The sequence below is a fragment of the Lactuca saligna genome, chromosome 5, assembly GCF_052625555.1.
Source record: "Lactuca saligna cultivar CGN05327 chromosome 5, ASM5262555v1, whole genome shotgun sequence".
In the NCBI taxonomy this organism is placed as follows: domain Eukaryota; kingdom Viridiplantae; phylum Streptophyta; class Magnoliopsida; order Asterales; family Asteraceae; genus Lactuca; species Lactuca saligna.
Window position 1 is genome coordinate 173,873,621 of NC_136421.1, and position 20,949 is coordinate 173,894,569.

At 31.8% G+C, this 20,949-nt stretch overlaps 2 protein-coding genes across 2 annotated transcripts; both read left to right on the plus strand.

Annotated features, from left to right (window-relative positions):
• The first annotated feature begins 211 nt into the window (after positions 1 to 211).
• LOC144997450 (putative glucose-6-phosphate 1-epimerase) lies at positions 212 to 2,667 on the plus strand. Its single transcript, XM_078957359.1, has 9 exons — positions 212 to 484; positions 1,059 to 1,133; positions 1,286 to 1,342; positions 1,420 to 1,580; positions 1,668 to 1,808; positions 1,894 to 1,996; positions 2,080 to 2,179; positions 2,267 to 2,539; positions 2,612 to 2,667. The coding sequence occupies exons 1-8, from the start codon at positions 374 to 376 to the stop codon at positions 2,437 to 2,439; spliced, it is 921 nt and encodes a 306-aa protein (XP_078813485.1). The 5' UTR covers positions 212 to 373; the 3' UTR covers positions 2,440 to 2,539; positions 2,612 to 2,667.
• Positions 2,668 to 13,530: 10,863 nt separating this feature from the next.
• LOC145048893 (peroxidase 16-like) lies at positions 13,531 to 15,139 on the plus strand. The gene is made up of 4 exons (XM_078997526.1): positions 13,531 to 13,762; positions 13,857 to 14,048; positions 14,295 to 14,460; positions 14,578 to 15,139. The coding sequence occupies exons 1-4, from the start codon at positions 13,562 to 13,564 to the stop codon at positions 14,973 to 14,975; spliced, it is 957 nt and encodes a 318-aa protein (XP_078853652.1). The 5' UTR covers positions 13,531 to 13,561; the 3' UTR covers positions 14,976 to 15,139.
• Positions 15,140 to 20,949: the final 5,810 nt, after the last annotated feature.

Here is a 20,949-nt window from a genome sequence, read left to right on the forward strand (position 1 = left end):
TAAACTTTGAAAACTTACAATTTTAGTAGAGTGGAAAAGGAACCTTTAACTAAAAATGAAAAAGTAATTCTGAACATGGACTTAAATGGACAGAGTTCTTTTGTTAAAGACTAAAAATGAAAAAATTAACTTTCAAGGGACGAAACCTGTATATTTTGAAAGTAGTCTTAGGAATAATTGATGTAGTTCACTCATTTGTTTTTATCCAGAAAGCAGACGTTCGGCGTCATGATATCACATTACCATCAACACAAAGAGCAAACCACACAGATTCTGGAGAAAAATGGCGCTACATGCAGAGATTTAGACACAACAGTGGTGTTCGTTAGTGCGAAGGAGAAAATTTGCAGTAGGTTATGGAAGTTGATGATTGATGAACGAGATGTCAACCTCAGACTTCGAACGAAAACCGATTGAGGTCATTAAAGCCATCAACGGCCTCGAAAAGGTTGTGCTCCGTGAAATCTACGGTAGTCGTGTTGAGGTCAGTAAGTTAATTTCATCTTCTTACTCCGATTTGTCTATTTTACTGTACTTAAGGGTTTTGCGCGAAGGAGTTGTTTATGGATTCGATCTTACTCGTAATCACAACAGTCCAGATCTGCAGACTATAGATTACGTTGAATCAGTTCAAAATTTTGTGGTTTTCTATGATTTAAATACAGCGATTCATGACAATTTATTGCTTTTTTCGAGGATTTTATCTAACTATGGTGTAATTGATGTGTGTTTTATACTACGTATCCCTGGTAATGTGAAATTGAGCTATGATAATCGAGTTTAATGCTTTATATAGTTAAAATTGAAATTGTTATTTGAAAATCATGTAGATTTGTGGTAGGTAAGTTAGAGCTTTCCCTTCTAATTGTAGTTTTATACAAAATTAGCTCTATGTATGTATAATTGTTCTTTCTTATGTTATAGAATGATTATGGATGCTGGATTTAGCTATATATTATCAGTTGGATTAATTGTTCTCCTAGTGATGTTCTTATAACTTTCTTTATAGTTGCAGACTTTGCATCTTCATTCCTCTTTTTCTTCTTTCTATCCTGTAGGTATATTTGTATGGGGCCCATGTGACATCTTGGAAAAATGAGAATGGAGAAGAGTTGCTGTTTGTCAGTAGTAAGGTGTCAAGTCTGCCAAATAGTATAACACTTATTTCTTTTTGACTTAAATGCATACAATACAACATGTCTTAATGGGTTAAGTCAGACCTCACTTTTACAATATTACCCTTGTGTTTGCTTCTCCCTTTTAAATAAATATCTTCTCTCTGCAGGCGATCTTCAAGCCTCCAAAGCCTATACGTGGGGGGATTCCTATATGTTTCCCTCAAGTGAGTGACTCCTTGTCTTTTGTTACTATTTCTTCTTTCTCCTAATCTTGGAAACTTGATTATTTTTCTTGATGCAGTTCTCAAATCTAGGCCCTCTTGAAGCACATGGATTTGCTAGAAACAGATTATGGACATTTGATGATGATCCACCTCCTTTCCCAACTGATGCCACCAATAAAGTTTTTACTGATTTGATTCTTAGGCCCACTAAAGAGGATTTGAAAATATGGCCCCACAGGTACATTTTATACAACTTTCTTCAATGCAAGAAAAGTTTCCTTTTAAATAATATCTTTCTTCTTCTTCTTTTTTAAAAAAAAAAAAGCTTTGAGTATCGGTTGAGGATTACTTTGGGACCTGGAACAAACTTGATGTTGACTTCACGTATCAGAAATACAAACACTGATGGAAAGCCATTCACTTTCACATTTGCATATCATACATATTTTTCTGTTTCTGATATAAGGTACTACAACCTTTCTTCTCTTATTAAACATAAAGTTAATTAGAAATATAAATTATTATATTATAATTATAATACATAAATACAGTGAAGTTCGTGTGGAAGGATTGGAAACTTTGGATTACCTTGACAACTGTCAAAAAAGAGAACGCTTCACAGAACAAGGAGACTCAATAACATTTGAATCAGAAGTAACTTTTTCTTATTCCTTAAACCTCAATCTTCATCACATAACCTAACCATCGCCCATGGGTATTTTCGTCTTTTTAACCAGGTTGACAAGATCTACCTCAGCACACCTACCAAAATTGCAGTTATGGATCATGAAAAGAAACGAACATTTGTCATCCGAAAAGACGGGCTTCCAGATGCTGGTTAGATTAATTTTTAATTAAATGATGTATAGTTAATTATTAATTATAAACCTTTTTTTTTTTAAATAAGTAAAAAAAATTGTGTAGTGGTGTGGAATCCATGGGATAAAAAGTCAAAGGCTATAGTTGACTTTGGAGATGAGGAGTATAAATATATGCTGTGTGTGGAGGCTGCAGCGGTTGAAAAACCGGTGACATTAAAACCGGGTGAGGAATGGAGAGGAAGGCAAGAGCTTTCAATTGTCAGCAAGAAGCTTTGAATCTTTAAAAAAAAAAAATAATAAAAAAAAAGAATTCAGTGGTTGAAGAAAAATATAGGCCTATGTATCATGGATTATATGGCCTATGTGTTTTGTACAGGTATGTTGTGTGTTACATACATACATAGAATACATACATGATACATTCAAACGTACACGTGTCTTGTTTCAGGTTTTGTATTGCATTATGTGGTTTTAATGGGAAAAAAGGCAAAGGTTCTATATTTAGACCATGGTTTATGATGCAAGTTGGTATATATATATATATATATATATATATATATATATATATATATATATATATATATATATATATATATATGCAATTAAATGTATATTGAATGGGTGGTTAAATATTATACTTTGGACACTTTATTGAATTTAAGATTATATATTGTCCTTGGGGAATGTAAACATAGTAATATTTATTTGTTGTTTCTATCGGAAGATTATATTTAATTTTCTTTTTTGTTAATATGTATTTTTGACATCTAATTGGTTATAACAACAAATAACAGGTTCAACAATTTAAGTAGTTATCATCTATTCAGTTTTTTGAATGATTCAGACACAATAGTTTTTTTCATACATATCAATTTGGGTTTAATAAGATTGTACAACATAATATTTTAAAATACTGTATAGTGAAAAACTATTGTATCATTTTTTATTTTGTTAAGATGGATGATACATATAGCTAAATTGTAAGGAACTAGAAGTATTAAAAAATAGGATGCTCTAATAAAGAAAAAGTGGATAAATTTGTAACAAGGGAAAAAAATGAAAGTATTATACAAAATCACTCAACCATAATTGATGACAACCTTTTGTAGTACAAACACAAAAAGACAATAAGAAAAAGATTAAAAGATTAGGGATAATAACTTGAAAGGGTAACGAACTTTTGATTTTGTTCACATTTAATCACTAAACTTTTTTTTGTTATCTATTTGCCATTGAACTATTGAAACTGTTCACATTTTACCCTTATGACCGACTGTTACCGATCATAAGGGTAAAATGTGAACAATTTCAATAGTTTAGTGGCAAATAGATAACGAAAAAAAGTTTATTGACTAAATGTGAACAAAATCGAAAGTTCGTTTCCCTCTAAAAAGTTCAATGGCTAAATGTGAACAAACTTCCTATTGTATTATGTTTTAACAATTATTTATTTTTGTTTAATTGTAGCAACATTTGTTGATGAAGAAATCTATGAAATAAAAAAAAAAAATGTAACATCCGGATTTCCAAGTATCATAATTTTAAATATTTTTCTTTTGAGTTAAGAAGAGAGACTCGATGAGTTGACGCCTCAACTCATCGAGTAAGGTCGCGACTGATGAATCAGATTAATGAATGGACTCGACGAGTTGGTGAGGCGACTCGCTGAGTCCGCGTTGTTGGCAGAAACCCTAAATCTTTGGGCCTGAGCCATATTTAAAGGCACTTATGGCCTTCAAATGCAACTACATTTCCCATAAGTGAGAACCCTAGCGAGCTTGAGTGTCTAGAGTGAGAGAAAGAGCTATCTTGAGCTTTTTGGTGTGATTTTGCAAGAAAGGAGAAGAGTTCCAGCAAGAGGGACCAATGAAGGTTATTGTTCTGAGTTATTCAAGCAAGGAGCTTCATTCTGAGGTACAAAAATGAACCCCTTTCCTTCCTTATTGTGTAGATTCCATTTTGGGGTTAGGGCTTGAATCACTTCATCTTTGGGGTTTTGAATGCCTCAAACCCCTCTTGCAAGTTTGTGTTATAGATCTGGACCCTTCTAGGTCCAGAGAGCTGAGAATATGAAGCTTTAGAGGAGTAAACCTTGGGGTTTGAAGTTAGGAATCTGGACCCTTCTAGGTCCAGAGAGCCGAGAATATGAAGCTTTAGTAGAGTAAACCTTGGGGTTTGAAGTTAGGAAGCATTTATGGGATTTTTATGGTATATATAGTTATAAGAGAAACTTTGAGACACACTTGAACAAAATATTAGAACAAGTAAATAGCGGAATTGTTAATCTCTAAGGATCTGTTAGCTCAACAATAATATTAAGAATTAAAAGTTAGTAAGTTACATGCGGAAATGTAAAGAAACGTAAATGACAACAACTGTTATATAAAGTATACATAAAAGCAGATTCATAACATGGAATGCATTCAAACCAAGTTAGTAAGTTAGATCTAGCTTAGTGATTAAGTCACCAGTGACTTACTCTACGAGGATAGATAATAATGGAAGAAGCTTAAGTAAGAGAGAATGAGAACAAGAAGATGTGTATTAGAAATTGATAAAAGATTCACACATCGGTTGGGGTACTAAATACATAAGCAAGGATCTCTATTTATAGAGAAGTTTACAACTCTAAGAGTAGCCATGTAAGGCATACTGGACAATAGAGTGTATTACAGAAAAGACAAAATAAACTAAGTAATGACATAGACTACGGTGCATGATGACTTCGGATATCATAGTTTGAGGATGTTGCTTGACTACGGTGGCTTGGGGGTTGCGGTAGCAAAGTTCAAGAGGGTCAGTTTTTTTATTCAACATATAGTTACTTTCATCTTACACATAGATATGAAGTATTTTATATAAATTATGTGCTATGTGTGCATATTATTTGAATACTTGTTGTCTATGTTGGATGAACGATTTTATACATGTTTTAAAAGATTTAAACGGTATATTTATTTTATATCTACAAATATGTTGCGAATGAAACATGGGTAGATGAAATAGTTGGTGTGTGATGAAATAAAATGATGAGAGATAGGTGATGATAATTAGGTAAATAGATGATGATGAATAGGTGATGTAGGATGAAAGGAGATATCATAACCTTAACTGGCAATGTGGCGATGTAGTCATCTACCAGAGTATAGATGACGACCACAGACTATTCTAGACAACCCAGTGGAAACACCAGCAGACCCATAACCTGTAGGTGATGAATTACGAGTTCAGACGATGTTGTAACTACGTATTTATGCGATGATACTCTAACCCCTTACTATGAATTACGAGTTCAGACGATGTTGTAACTACGTATTCATGGGATGTCACAAATTCCGAATGGCAGACCAATGGTCATAATTCACATCAGTGAGAATGATTCATTTTTTTTTTTTTTTTTTTTTTTTAAAAACCAAAATCAGATTGGAAATTTTGATTTTTTATTTTGGAAAATGTCAAACCATTGGTTTTTTATTTCGGTTTCGGTTTTTTGTTTTTTTTTAAATATATTTTCAGGGTTTTGTTCTTTTATTTCATAGATTTCTTTATCAACAAATATTGCTACAATTTAACACAAATAAATAATTTGCTAAAACATAATATAAGATTAAGTCTCTTTACATTTAGTTATTGAAGTTTTAGTGGCAAAACGAACTTTCGATTTTGTTCACATTTAGTCACTAAACTTTTTTTCGTTATCTATTTGCCATTGAACTATTGAAACTGTTCACATTTTACCCTTATGAATGTTTAACAACTGAGTCGTTAGAGTTAACGACATGACGCTTAAACTTACAAGGAAAACAAACCTAAAGGATGAGTGATGGAAGAAACAAGCTCCTCGATCTACAAAAACCACAATAATCATGTAATTTAGTCTTGAATTATTGTCCTTAAATGTATATTTGATAAATAATTGTATAACATTTTCCAAAAAAATATGAAAATTAATTAACTGACCACAATATAATGTGTATTTTAAGAAAATATATATTGTTTTTTTTTTTTAGCAAAATAGCCATCAATTCCTGAAGGGACACAAAAACTGTTTTTCTGACAAAAGAAAAATATATTTCAAAATAACATTTCGGACTCCAGACTAAACTTTCAGAGTTCGAAAAAAAAAACTATGAAATTTCAAGAAAAATATCAAAATCTAATGAACAATTTCGGAATTAAAAAAAATCTGTTTTCTTAATAAAAAAACCTAATTAAAAGTTAAAAAAACATAATAAATGAAAACTATATATTTAAAATGAGAAATTTAATTGAAAACATCATATTATACACTTGGAAATGAATATTTTAGACATAAGTAAGACATTTCCTTGAAAAAAAAAATTGCAAAGAAGGAAAATGATCTTTAAAATTTGATGAATAATCCGAAATAAGACATTCAGTAGTTATTTTTCAAAAACTGATATATATATATATATATATATATATATATATATATATATATATATATATATATATATATATATATATATATATATTTTAATAAATATCTCATTTAAAATGATTAGTTAATGAATCTTCCAAAAAAATGATGTGATGATAAAAACGGCTTCAAAAACCAATTCTAATATTAATAAGCTTTCAAAAAACTTCCTATAAAATATACTATTTACATTTTAAATTTGCAAAAATCATGGTTACAACTTACAACATGAATTGTTTTTCACCATTATATTTTAATGAAAAGTCAACTATAGACTTGAAATAAAAATTATAAAAATAGATTCCTATAAGAAAAAAAAGTTAAAATATATGCAACTAATTCTTGTATTTAATTTATAAAAATGAACATGCTTCTACATTTCAATATGGTTACATGTAAAATTAAACGTTGCAACTTCTAAATATAAAAAATGAAGATGTAATATAAAATTAATTAAGATGGAACGTGGGCATGTGCCTATTACCCTAACAAAAACCGAACTGAAAAATTCAAGCTTTTCCTGGTTGGCAATTTACTAGCCATGTAGCCGATTTTGTTGTCTTCAACATTTATACATGTATTAAATTTAACTAATTTTGTTGTATATTATTGGATTTAAAACTAATAGTTTTATGCATTCTTGGTTTATACAAAGGATTGTTAATTCCAGTGCAGACCTTATAAATAATTTCCGAGTAATATATTATGTTTTTTAAAAGGGTTATTATTGATAGTTTTCATTAAGTGGCCCACTTTTAAAATCAAAACCGTTAAATTTAGGTTGTGTTTAGCGCGCCACAGCTAGCTGATAAGCTAGTTTATTTTTCGACATTTTTTATGTTGCCGTGTTTGGTAAACCAAAAAGTAGCTGATAAGCTAGCTTATAAGCTAACTTTTTGAAAAGCTACTTAGACTAGCTTTTTAGGAGCTTTTTTAAAATTTTCCAAATACACCCCTTAATTAATTATAGAAACACATATTTTTACATGTCATTTTATGTAATTTTATATATTTTAGCTAGTTTTTCAGCTAGTTTTACCAAACATTATTCTTTATCAGCTAGCTTTTCAGCTATCAACTAGTTTTTTATTTAACAGCTAGCTTTTCAGCCATCAACTAGCTTTTCAGCTAGTCCGCCAAACATAGCCTTAGTCTCATAATACATCTCTAACTTTACGCTAAACCTAATATTTATGTTAAACTTTAAAACCACTAATAAATATAAGGTCTGTTTTTAAACAACTATAAAAGTCGGGGAAAAATGAATATACTTGGGATATTTCTTTGTGTTGAAGTGTAAATATGCCAAGTTTAATGCTATGCAAGTGAATATAATTATATAGATAAAATAACAACTTCTATTTCAATAGCAAAACAAACATATCAACTTATTAGTTTTCTTAAGCGTCGTAGTTTTAAATTAATTGTTATGTCTATCGTTAATTGATGATTTTATAGACTGCTTTAAGTTGTATAATTGTATATTAAACGTATATTGATTCACACACACACACACACACACACACACACATATATATATATATATATATATATATATATATATATATATATATATATATAAAATAATATGAAAAAAAAAATACAACTTTTAATAACATAAACATAAAAACACTTGTAATATATAAGACAACGTATTCAACTGTGTGTATAATATATATTACTTATAACAACATATCTACATATTCATACCATGAAAAAATAATGATATTTTGATTTGATATCTATAAAATTCGGAAGTTTAATTTGGAATAAAACATGTTAAATTAGATGCATGAATTGTGCGCTTCTTGAGATTATAAGAATCTCACTTCTTCTTTTTTCAATCATCTTCTTGTGCTTTCTTTGTGAAATATGATTTCATTTTGGCTTACCAATATTAAAGACAAGTTTCTACCTTATTGAAGGTTAATATGATTATACGATGACTTCTTATGTGTTGCTTGAAATTTATTCATTTTTTTATTAGTATTGAAATTAAAAAAACCTTATTTACTTCAAAAGTCGTATAGAATGGTTCTAGTCGAATCATATCATAAAATCTAAACCTAATCATCTTTCAAAAAGTTAAAACTGTCAAAGGTAAATGATCAAAACCTGATTGTAGTTTGTGATGTCATGGTACCACTTGAAGTATGATAAAAGGGTTTCTTAGAGTGGAAAAAAATGAAGTAGCACCCCAATTATGAATCAGCTATTGGGCAAAAGTCGTTATCAATTGTAATGTCAAAAGATGAACCCTAGATAACAAGGAGGTACCTTCACAAGGACGTCACAAGAAGTTAAACAGTTGCTTGGAATGACATTATTGGGAAGAATTTTCTCCTTATATTCCATTTACTCAATGACATAATATTAATAATTCAAAAAATAATTAAAATTTACATCGTTGATAAGTTAAAACAAGTTTGACAACATGGATATTTTATCTATGGTTGTTTATATTTTTTAAAATCATGATCATAATATTGACTGGAATATCATACTAAAATGAACTAATCTCCAAATTTGCACTAAGTATCTTGTTTTTGCAATAGCCAATATAATTTGATGTAGATTAAAAAGTATATGGTGGAATCAGTTTAATTTCTTAAGAAGTAACCACAATTATTGTAGGCGCAACGCAAACAACGACAATTAAGAAGAAAACATTTTAAGGAGAAAAATAAATAAGATCATCAATAATATGTACAACTTAGGGAAAAGATGAGAAAGACTTATAACATGTGTGTTGTGATGTTTTGCTTAATTCGAGATGAATGGATAAATCGTATGATATCATAGGAGCCTTCCTACAATTTGTAATCCTCAAATTTAATAGACGAATTTTTAAGGCACGATTTGAAACTAAATGAACTATATTTTTTGTTCTCTATGAGTTTTTTTAGTAGAAATGACGATTTGAAACTAAATGAACTATATTTTTTGTTCTCTATGAGTTTTTTTAGTAGAAATGACGAATTTCTTACAGTTTAGAAGACTAAGTATTCAGACTACTTAATAATTACTAAAAAAATAGGGATTGACTTGGTTAACTGGATCCAAAGATCATTGTATAGATCTTGTTTCAGAATTTGTCTTGATTCGATCAAAATTATTTTTACTTTGAAAAGACTTAGGATTGTAAGATCAAAATCTATATTTCAAAATTCACGAGTTACAAAAAATAAAAAATTTTAAAAATTAAATTATTGTATGATTTACAAATCCAACCTTGAATTGATGAAATTTATGCTTTTAAAATATGAAAATTAATAGGATTTTTTAAAAGAAGAAAAAGAGCCCATGAATAAAGTGAGATTCGCATAGCACATGTTTAACTATATCCTAAATGTTTCCTATGACAACTGGCTAATGGACCATGTCATCTTTCTATTCTTACAGAATTCCAATTATTTAGCTAACCCCCTTTATTTGAATAGCTTTTAAGAGTTACTTAAAATTTGGTAAAAAGATAGTTCACATCATCGCAAATTATAAAATATAATGATATCTATGTTCTTTTAGCATTGTGGAATGTCGACAAACGAATCCGATAATTTATTAAAGAATATCAAACGGTTTTACCCCATGGTTTTGTACGTTAAAAACATTCACCGAGAGAATATTAGGTATGTTGAAAGCCACCGGCCTTGCTAAATGCCTACTGAACCCGTGTTAGGGGTGATACGATCAAATAAAATCCACATTTTTATGGATAAAACTATCTATTACTTTGATCTTGTCTAGTATCATTTAACAGTTGTTACAACACATTGATAAGTTTGATTCTGTTTTCCAAGTTTCTGATATTTGTTTACGTGAGTCATTTCAGATTTTGATCATGAGTAATGAGATATTTCCTTCTAAACGTTTTTTTTTTTCTTCAAAATTTTTCAATAAACATTAAGCATAAATCATAGCAACATTCAACATTACTTTCATGTTGTATGTTAGGAAGAATAAAAAACACACACAAACAGTGACGGAGCTTGAACTTTTTCTTTGGAGGGGCCGAAAGTATAATAAGTATGAAAATTGGAGAGCAGGGGGGCCAAAGCCAAATTTTATAGCTTTTGGGCATAATATGTAAAAATTTTAATACTTGAGGACTAATTATGACAAAAAAAAACAGAGGGGGCCACAGCCCCACCTGGCCCCAAAGAAGATCCGTCCATGCACACAAAGACACCGTTTTAACATGGTTTTGTCTATACGACCTGCAGGGTAGGAAGGAATATTCTTATTCAAGAGCTTGAAAAAGATAGTACAACAAAACCATAACTATAAGTTGTATTATATAGACATATTACAAAACCTAACCTAACTAGAGCATTGTCACCAAAAGGCCTTTAGTCTAGCGGTGAGGAGTGATCATTTCAAATGAGAGGTCATGAGTTGAAGTCTCTTAGGAAACATAAGTGGTATTTAGAAGTATGTTTAGATAGTTTGTCATTTCAAAAAAAAAAAAAAAAAAAAAAAAAAAAAAAAAAAAAAAAAAAAAAAAAAAACTAGAACATTGTCGATCCTAGCTATACATATAAAAGTAGGTCCATAACATGGGGGGCTTCACCCCCCGTATGTGATAATTGTTTTTTGTGTACAACTTCGGGCCTAAAAACCGTCTGCACATATCAAAGATAAAGAATATGAAGACCCAGACTATCAAAACTCGGATATACTGATTGTCGCCTAAATAGGATAAGAGCTTAAAATCTAGACTGATTATGGACTGTCGGGTCAGATTTGATTCGGACTGTTGGATCGAGACAAGAGACCCTATATAAACGAGTTCTCCATCTTTGAAAACTTGCCAATATCCCTCCAATCTCTCTCCTTCCTTCATCAGAATCTCTCTCTCTGGTTCTAACCGCCGCAAACCATCGTCGACAGCCCACCTCCGCCTCGTTGGAAAAGCGAGAACCACCAGAACAGTCGACTGACAGCCTCTGAGAAATCATTTGTGAGCAAAACGAGAATCTCTCTCTCTCTCTCTCTCTTTCTCTTTCTCTCTTTCTCTTTCTCTCTCTCTCTCTCTCTTTCTCTCTCTCCTCTCTCTCTCTCTCTCTCTCTCTCTCTCTCTCTCTCTCTCTCTCTCTCTCTTTTTTCCTCTGAGAAATCATCTGTGAGCATCCCTCTGACCAACCCCCACCCTCCAACAACCTCTGGTGAGCAAAACGACGTTGACAGTTGCCGCTGACCGTCATTCACCGCCATTCATCGTCGCCGTCCAACGTCGCCGGAGCAGTTTTCCAGCCAGATTTAAGTGGTATTCTGATCAAGCTCCAATTGAGTACTATTCACGCCGGTCAACATCACTATTCACCTGTCAAAGTTACTATTCATCAGAGTGTGAAACTGCCAATTTTTGAAATACCATATTCTCTTTGGTTTATCGTATGTGCTTCAACCAAGTGAGTGTCACAGCCCCACTTAAAGTCTTTTACCGTTTTCCTGGGGGGGGGGGGGGGGGGGATACATTCAGTAGCTGTTTTATTTTTATTAGGTTTATAGAAACAATATTTAAACTATATCAGGAGTCTATTTGTTGGTTTGTGTTGTGATAATGCAATTTCAATACCCAATGCAACAGTCTTACTATGGAACCTCGAACTAAGGAATATTTGAATTAATGTATATTATCGTGGGAATAATAACCAAAAACTTATTAGCAAATTTAGGGTTATTAATATGCTTTAAATTCACGTGAGCCTTCTATTGATCCACGTAAGTATCACTATACATAGAAATATCTCTGACTTATAACTGTTAATTCGTAAGGAGCGGGAGAATGATGTATAGATCTATACGAGTTGACACTCTCACCTACGGTTACTAGCTTGATTGTCGAGAGTATATATATATATATATATATATATATATATATATATATATATATATATATATATATATATATATATATAGGGAAACGATCAAATGAGAACACCTAAAAGGTTGAGAACACGAGAACAAGTATATTCATTTGTGATTCCATGTATTCATTTGTGGAGAAATGATAAATTTTTACGCACAATCAACATGAATATGTTTTTTTTATTCAATTGAAATTAAAGACGTAAAAAATTATCATTTCTCCACACATAAATATACTTTGTTCTCGCGTTCTCAACCTTTTTGGTGTTCTCATTTGATCATACTCCTATATATATATATATATATATATATATATATATATATATATATATATATATATATATATATATATATATATATATATATATATATATATATATATATATATATATATATATATATATATATATATATATATATATAAGGCTAAGGCTAAGTTATAATGTGGATGTACAACTATTGTGAGGACGTGTGGATAATGTTATTCTATGAAAATTATTAAGAGAATAAGTTGTTTAGTAATATGAATACGTTCAACCTCACACAACTATCGTCATTTTCATGCATTCTTACTAATTCTTATTCATTTTTGTTCTCACACATCATTTTTCACTCATTTTCATTCTTACAGAATACGACACAATAAACATTCTGACAAAATGAAAATAATAATAAAAAGTCTATGATAACCTTATAGACGATTTAATTAGTAAAAATGTGTGATAATGACAATAGTTATGTAAAATTAAACATATTTATATTATGAAACAACATATTTTCTTTGTTATTCTTACAGAATAACATTGTCCACACGTCTACGCAAGAATATCAATCCGCATTTGAACCTATATATATATATATATATATATATATATATATATATATATATATATATATATATATATATATATATATATATATATATATATATATATATATATAACATGTCAATAATAAAATAATATTTATAGGTACTTATATAAACATATTTATAGCAACCAATGGTAATAATAAAATAATATTTATAAGTACTTATATAAACATCTTCACGGACAATGTTACTGCAGAAAGAGAAGAAACTGCAAAATGAAGAAGCAAATTCTGTCTTTGGTATTGCTCTCTTTCTTCGTTGCTACGTCTTACGCACAACTTAGACAAAATTTCTATCAAACCAGTTGCCCAAATGTCGAATCCATCGTCCGATCAGCAGTCACTAAGAAATTCCTGCAGACTTTCGTTACTGCTCCAGGCACTCTTCGCCTCTTCTTTCACGACTGTTTTGTTCGGGTTAGTCTAATTTCATTATACCCGCTATAGTGCTCTTAACTTCGGTTTTAGATTTGTAATTTTATAAGTTATTATTGTATGTCGTTATATATAGGGCTGCGATGCTTCCGTCTTTCTGTCCAATCCTAATGCCGAGAGGGATCATCATGATGATTTGTCACTCGCCGGAGATGGATTTGACACCGTCATCAAAGCAAAGGCCGCCGTTGACAGCAACCCCAACTGCCGTAATAAAGTGTCTTGTGCAGATATATTAGCCCTTGCCACTAGAGACGTTGTAGCCCTGGTAAATATTAATTAACTACTCTATCACTTCTTGTTATACTGGTTATTTTTCATGGAGTACTCGAAAAGAATATTGTTTGTAAAGGGTAAAGAAATAGTAGTATTTTAATTACTATAAAAATTAGTTAACTGATTAAATATAGAAAATATGAAAATACAGGTATTTTCTATATTTTATCCTATTCTAAATTGATGGTTTATAAGCTTTAACATGTTCGTTTGGTTTTTGTTTTCTTTAAATATATAGACAGGTGGGCCATCATACAAGGTGGAATTAGGAAGGAGAGATGGAAGAATCTCTACGAAGAAAAGTGTCCAACACAAACTTCCACACCCAGAGTTTACACTTGATCAACTTAATACCATGTTCGCGTCTCATGGTCTATCTCAAACCGATATGATTGCACTTTCAGGTAAATATTCGATACAATGCGACATATATATTGATCTTGTTGTCTTTAATTTCAATGAAAATTGTATCTTTATACTGTTTAATCGATCATGTTTTGATTAAACCTGTTGTTTTCCAGGTGCGCATACACTTGGATTCTCTCACTGTAGTCAATTTTCAAAGCGCATTTATACGAAATCTGGAATAGACCGGACACTAAATACAAAATATGCTCTTCAGCTTCGACAAATGTGTCCAGTAAATGTAGATCCTAGGATCGCGATCAACATGGACCCCACAACCCCTCGCACTTTTGATAATGTGTATTATCAGAATCTCCAACAAGGAAAAGGATTGTTTATCTCCGACCAAATCTTGTACACAGATAATCGGTCAAGACCAACGGTTAACCTATTTGCGTCGAACAACAATGCCTTCAACCAGGCTTTTGTGGCTGCCATGACAAAGCTTGGCAGAGTTGGGGTTTTAACAGGGAACCAGGGGGAAATCAGACGGGATTGTAGCAGAGTTAACTGAAGAATAATGATCTTATTTTTATTTATTATTTGTTTATATACAAAAGTGCCATTTTTGTTCTTGAATAATCAGCTACGATAGTTCAAAATGCATGCAAGTAGCTTTTGAAGAACATTCATTGTGGTACTTTTTTTTTGAATAATGATAGACGGTTTCTTGTGATATCGATTTGATTTGCAAACTCTTTATATATATATATATATATATATATATATATATATATATATATATATATATATATATATATATATATATATATATATATATATATATATATATATATATATATATATATATATCACATTAAAGTTTTGACAATTTTTTAATTTGGTCACTATTTTTTTTTTTTTTTTTTTTTTTTTTTAATATTAGACAACTAAACTCCATTTTTACCTTCTAATTACATCATTTTTCAAAAAATTTAACGGTTTCATCGGTTACCTTTGCTTAGGTGACTTTTTTTTAATATTTTAAAAATTAAAAAATCAAATATCCACGTTAGTTTATCTTTATTCTTTTAGAATAAAGACCACCACTTCTCATCTTCCTCTAACCCACCTCCCACCACCACCATCACCTTCACCACCACCAACAAAATGTGGAGATTGATGTTGTAGGACATGAAACAAAGAACAATCACGCACACAAAAAATAATCAGAAGGAGATCGACATGACAGGTTCACCAAATGGAGTTCTTGGAATTCATTGTGTTCTACAACCCACACTACCTAATCTCACCCCTGCGTCTGATAATGCCCTCGTATAGTACTTCTCCAAAATTGACAATCGTAGCCGAAAACTAGAAATAAACAACCCCCCAAAATCCGTCTCCAAATCAGATGAATCTGATCTGCAACATCAGTCTCCTCAGTAGTTCCAGAAATCACAAATCATAAACCAGTCGTTCATATGGGTTCTTGAAAGACAACATAAATCGAATACCAAATTCTTTAGTTAATCTGCAAAATAAAAATCAAAGCATTCAACGATTTATATTGTAAAATGAAGCTTGATTCTTATTTTTTCCTTTAGAGGTCAAAGAACATGTCACACTCCCAAACCAGAACGGCGGAATCGTTCGAGGGCGGATGACTTCATGTAGTATCGAAACAGTTGAATACATAGTAAAGAAAGTAACACAACCATCATATATCTAATTTGAAAGTTCACATTGTAGAAAAGTACATGTTTCAAAAGAAATTACAATATGATGTCAAAATGAAATTAAACTAACGGCACAACGTCCCTTCTTCAAAAGCTGTAGTTTACCTGTATTACTGAATCCTTGAGATATACAAGTGGTTTTGAAAGAGTAGGTCAACATTTAAGCTGGTGAGTTCATAAGTATTTAGTGACAATGTTTGTATGAAATAGAATGAAAATGGTTTGTACATGTTTAAATGTTCATAGAAAATCCTATATATTTTGCGATAGTTGATGGCTGTTTAATTGTTCCAAAACTGTAATGCAATAGTGCTTTTCATGCCTAAAATAGTAGGTTTATGTATAAATCATTAAGGCATTTGAAAAAAACCCCGTAAATCAATGTGTTTTTAATACTCCATGTGAGTCTTATAACCATACTATTTGACCAGGATACTTATAACAACGTTCTTCAGGCGTTGGAAAGTTATGACGTTTGTCACCCCAGGCCTGCCGGCCTAACTGTAGCTAACAGCTTAGGTGTGAGATTGTCAATCCCGTATAGATCTACACACAAGTATCACGTTCCCTTTACAAGGGATTATGGTATATAATACAGGACTTAAAATGCATACTCGGAAGTACGTGAAATGTCTCACAAAATTTAGTATAAAACAGATTTACGTATGAAAATGTCAATTTGTTCTTGTGTATGAAAATATCTTTTTGATATAGTGTTTATAGTATGTAAATGTTCATGATTTTCTCGTAAACTATACCTATTATAGTTTTTCAAAGTGTGTGTTTCGTTCGTATAGTAAACCTTAGTGAAATGCTCACTTGTTATGTAAAGTATAACATTTAAAGTGACATAAATGATCACATATACTTAAAGTATAAATAAAGTGTTTGATTCGTATATATATATATATATATATATATATATATATATATATATATATATATATATATATATATATATAAACAATGTTTTATATCCAAAAGACAAGATGTTATCGAGAATATATATTGCATACGAAAGTTCCCATGTAGTAGTTATGAATCACATATGATTACTTGATAAAAAGTGTATATAGTGAAACTTCAGGTTACACACGATAATAACCATGTGTTTACTTGTATTCCCCCTCTCCCCCCTAAAAGTGTATAAAAAGCATTTATCAAACATTTAAAAGAGTAGTTTATAGGGGTATAAACTCACTTGATTGATGGGAGAAAGCGAGATGAAAATCGTGCAGAACTTCGACTTGGAAAAGTTGATTTTCTCGTGATTCTTGGGAATCTCGGGAGTCTATGGAGTGTAGAACCTTCCTTCGGAACTTGAGTGTGAAAACCGGGGCTTCGGGAGGGCTTCGGGAGCTTAACCGCAGAGTTTCGGTACGAGAGATGGAAGAATAGAGCACCTAAACCCGGCACCCCAAGAGTTATATTTATAGGGGTGGATTTTTGGGTGCCACATCGTGGCAAAGGATGGCCATGTCGTAGGGAGCAAAACCATATCCTCTTCCACAATCCTATCCTCTTCCATTTGACAAGACGCCATCAGTCATGTTGCCACGTTGTGGCAAGCCTGACAGCCTCAGATTTCGGGTCTCGAACTTGTAAAATCCGTAACTTTCACGTACAAGCTCTGTTTTCGACGTTCTTTATATGCACGCGCAGGTGAGAATATACTCTACAACTCTCATTTAGACTTCGTCGGCTAATTTTGATTTTATTTTTAATTATTTATTTTTAACAGGCCAGACCTGAAAAAGTCCGTTTAAATTCCATAACTCCTTCATCCGATGACCATATTCGTCAGACTTTTTACTGTTGCGCTACTTTGGTTGAGACCTTCGATTCTTATTTAAGTAGTTTCGGTCAAAAGTCTCTCGATCTCTCTTTCAAGTTTTTAGCTGTCTACTGTTGTATCCGGATCTTGGAAAAATCATAACTTCCTTATACGAAGTCAGATTTGGACGTTCTTTTTATGTACGTTCACGGTTTAATGATATATACAACTTTCATTTAGATACTTAAAGCTAAAACTATTGTATTGAAACTTCGCATTTTTCGTTAATCGGTGTTGCTGGTTTTGTCTGAAATCTTAGAATGGTCATAACTTCTTCGTTATAACCCGGATTTTTGTTTTCTTAATATTTCTGCAAACCTTGACACAATATCTAGCATAGTAGGTAACCCAATAGAGACTTTTGTACATTTTATTTTTGAAGTTAGTTTCATTAATTCAAAAGTGGTTACAATACTTGACTTTTTAGGTCATTATATAGAGTCGAAATATCGGGTTGTCACAGAACACAAATGGGAAAAATGAATACTATCCAAATCAAAGAATCCTAGTTGCAAAAAACGAATTCTGTGCAACAAATATGGAAGGAAACAAGTTCGTGGATGCAAAAATTGGAATCAAAATCAGAACAAAACGAATTCCCAGATGCAAAAGTTGGAATCAAAATCAGAACAAAACCCAAAATTTGAAAATGGGAAATCATGAAAAAGTCCAAATCAAGAACAAAATCCATTGTCTAATCTAAAATTATAATAAAAAAACGGAACTTGATATACCTGTTTGTGAGGCCGGAGAACTTGAAGTATGGAAGGAGTTCATAGAAAGGGATGATGGAGAACAACTGGAAGTCCTTTTCGGCAAAAAATTTGCATAAATTGAAGCTTCGACGAGTTTTGGAAAACAGATGGTGAAGCAGTCGAGGGTGGGAATCAGGGATTCCGACGATTTGTAAGCGTCAGATCAATGACAACGTCATCTCCTCAATTGAAGCCGTCAACCTAATCCATAAAATCAGAATCGGAATTAGCAAATTGGGAAAAAGAACTTAGAAGCAAGAAATCAGAAACTAGAAGCAAATCAGAATCAGAATCCAACAAATATCGGAACCCACTTGCAAAGGTGAGAAGGATGTATGAAGAAGAAGAATAGGAGGAGGAGGCAAGAAGAAGAAAGAGACGTCTGATATATCCAACGTTAAAAAGTTTATTATAATTATAAATACCGAAAATATTATTTCCTAGTTGATTATATGATGTGGCTCCCAAAATTTAAAGATAAATTAATTATAAATACCATGTCAGCTTTGTTACCGGGTAACCTGATAAATTCGAGCATAATGACTTAATTGACAGGTCAAATATGAGTTTAGTGGTCTATTGCGCAAAAAATTAACTTTAGTGATCAAATCGGACAAACAACCAAACTTTAATGTGCTACAGTGTCATTTTATCGGTAAGTTATATAAAAAACACAAAAGGTTGAGAACACATAAAAGGTTCATAAGCCCCATTGACTCTTAGTGTATGGTATAACGGCTTGGAAGCCCAAAGTCTAATCTTCTCCAGCCTACTTCCAAAATTGGTGTATGGAGGGCAGTTTGGTATTTTAGTGGTCTTTTAGTATTGAGACAAAGTAGTAGGTAATATCACGAGTAAATTACACAAATGGTCCTTATGGTTTAGGGTAATTTGCATGTTTGGTCGTTAACTTTTTTTTTTTTAACTCGGAAGGTCCATATTGTTTATTTTTGTTACGCGCTTGGTCCTTACCTAAAAAGACTATTTTGCCATTGATTTTTTTAATTTATTTAAATAAACACACCTTCAATCCCACCTCTCTTATCTTACCTTACCCACCTCACCATTTTTCCAATTTAAATAATAATCTTTTTAGGTAAGACAGAGATCAAGTGCGTAACAAAAACAAACTGTAGGGACCATGTATGTAACAAAAACAAAAAGTAGGGACCTTCTGAGTTATAAAAAATAAGTTAGGGACCAAGTGTGAAAATTACCTCAAACCATAGGGACCATTCCTGTAATTTACTCTAATATCACCTTGTTAAGCTGTTTGTAACGACCCAATTTTTTTCAAGTCCAAAAATTTTATTTTCAATTAAACACTTTGTAAAATATTTGTAAATAAACAACATTCGACCATATCATTTCTTAAAACATAGACAAAACTTCAAAAATGGTCCCTGTAGTTTCCGAAAATATCAAGTTTAGTCCCTAAGTTCAAAAAACCTCACAGATGGTCCCTGTGGTTTTAAAACTTTTAACAAATGGTCCTTCCATCTAACGGTGTCAGCTTTCTACCGTTAAGTGAGGGGCATTTTCGTCATTTCAATACACAAGGACTATTTATGAGATTTTCTTTATTTAAAAAAAAAAGAAAAAAATATAATTATTTAATTAAAGGGTCTCTCTCTCTCTCTCTCTCTCTCTCTCTCTCTCTCTCTCCCTCCGTTTAAACCCTCCCTACCCCTTCCCACCATACCATCCTCCTCCTCCTCTTCTCTCTCTCTTTCTCTCTCTCTCTCTCTCTCTCTCTCACACACACACACACACATCCCAAAAGACACCACCCGCTGCATCCTAGTTTAACCACCATCACCATCACATTCCTCCATCTTCATCACCCCCACTTTCGTCTTCTACGGTGACCCATCCCTACCCCGTCTCTCTCACAGACCTGTTAAAAACCACCCATGGAGCAAACCCACTACAAGAACAATTGCAATACTCACTAGAGAGCACCACTTAATTAGTCATCGATTGTCCAGGTGATTCCTAGACTTTATCCGTTCACAGATAACTGGCTAGATTCAAGCCTCAAGCTTGCTGGAAAATAACTGAGATATGATTGTCGATGGTTACAAAACACTAACTCAAAAATGGGTTCACCGAAAAACCACAAAGAAGGAGGCGATGAGTTCCTGCCATACACCTTCAGTCGTTGTTGTATTTGAGTGTAATTTGTGTACATACACCTTCAAATGCTTTAACAAACTTGCA

Excerpts from the sequence above, each read along its gene's own strand:
- LOC144997450 (XM_078957359.1), top strand. The coding sequence starts at position 374 with ATGAACGAGATGTCAACCTCAGACTTCGAACGAAAACCGATTGAGGTC. Across the intron at positions 1,581-1,667 it reads TTGAAAATATGGCCCCACAG|CTTTGAGTATCGGTTGAGGA; the intron begins GTACATTTTATA and ends AAAAAAAAAAAG. Across the intron at positions 1,997-2,079 it reads CAATAACATTTGAATCAGAA|GTTGACAAGATCTACCTCAG; the intron begins GTAACTTTTTCT and ends CTTTTTAACCAG.
- LOC145048893 (XM_078997526.1), top strand. The coding sequence starts at position 13,562 with ATGAAGAAGCAAATTCTGTCTTTGGTATTGCTCTCTTTCTTCGTTGCT. Across the intron at positions 13,763-13,856 it reads TTCACGACTGTTTTGTTCGG|GGCTGCGATGCTTCCGTCTT; the intron begins GTTAGTCTAATT and ends CGTTATATATAG. Across the intron at positions 14,049-14,294 it reads CTAGAGACGTTGTAGCCCTG|ACAGGTGGGCCATCATACAA; the intron begins GTAAATATTAAT and ends TTAAATATATAG.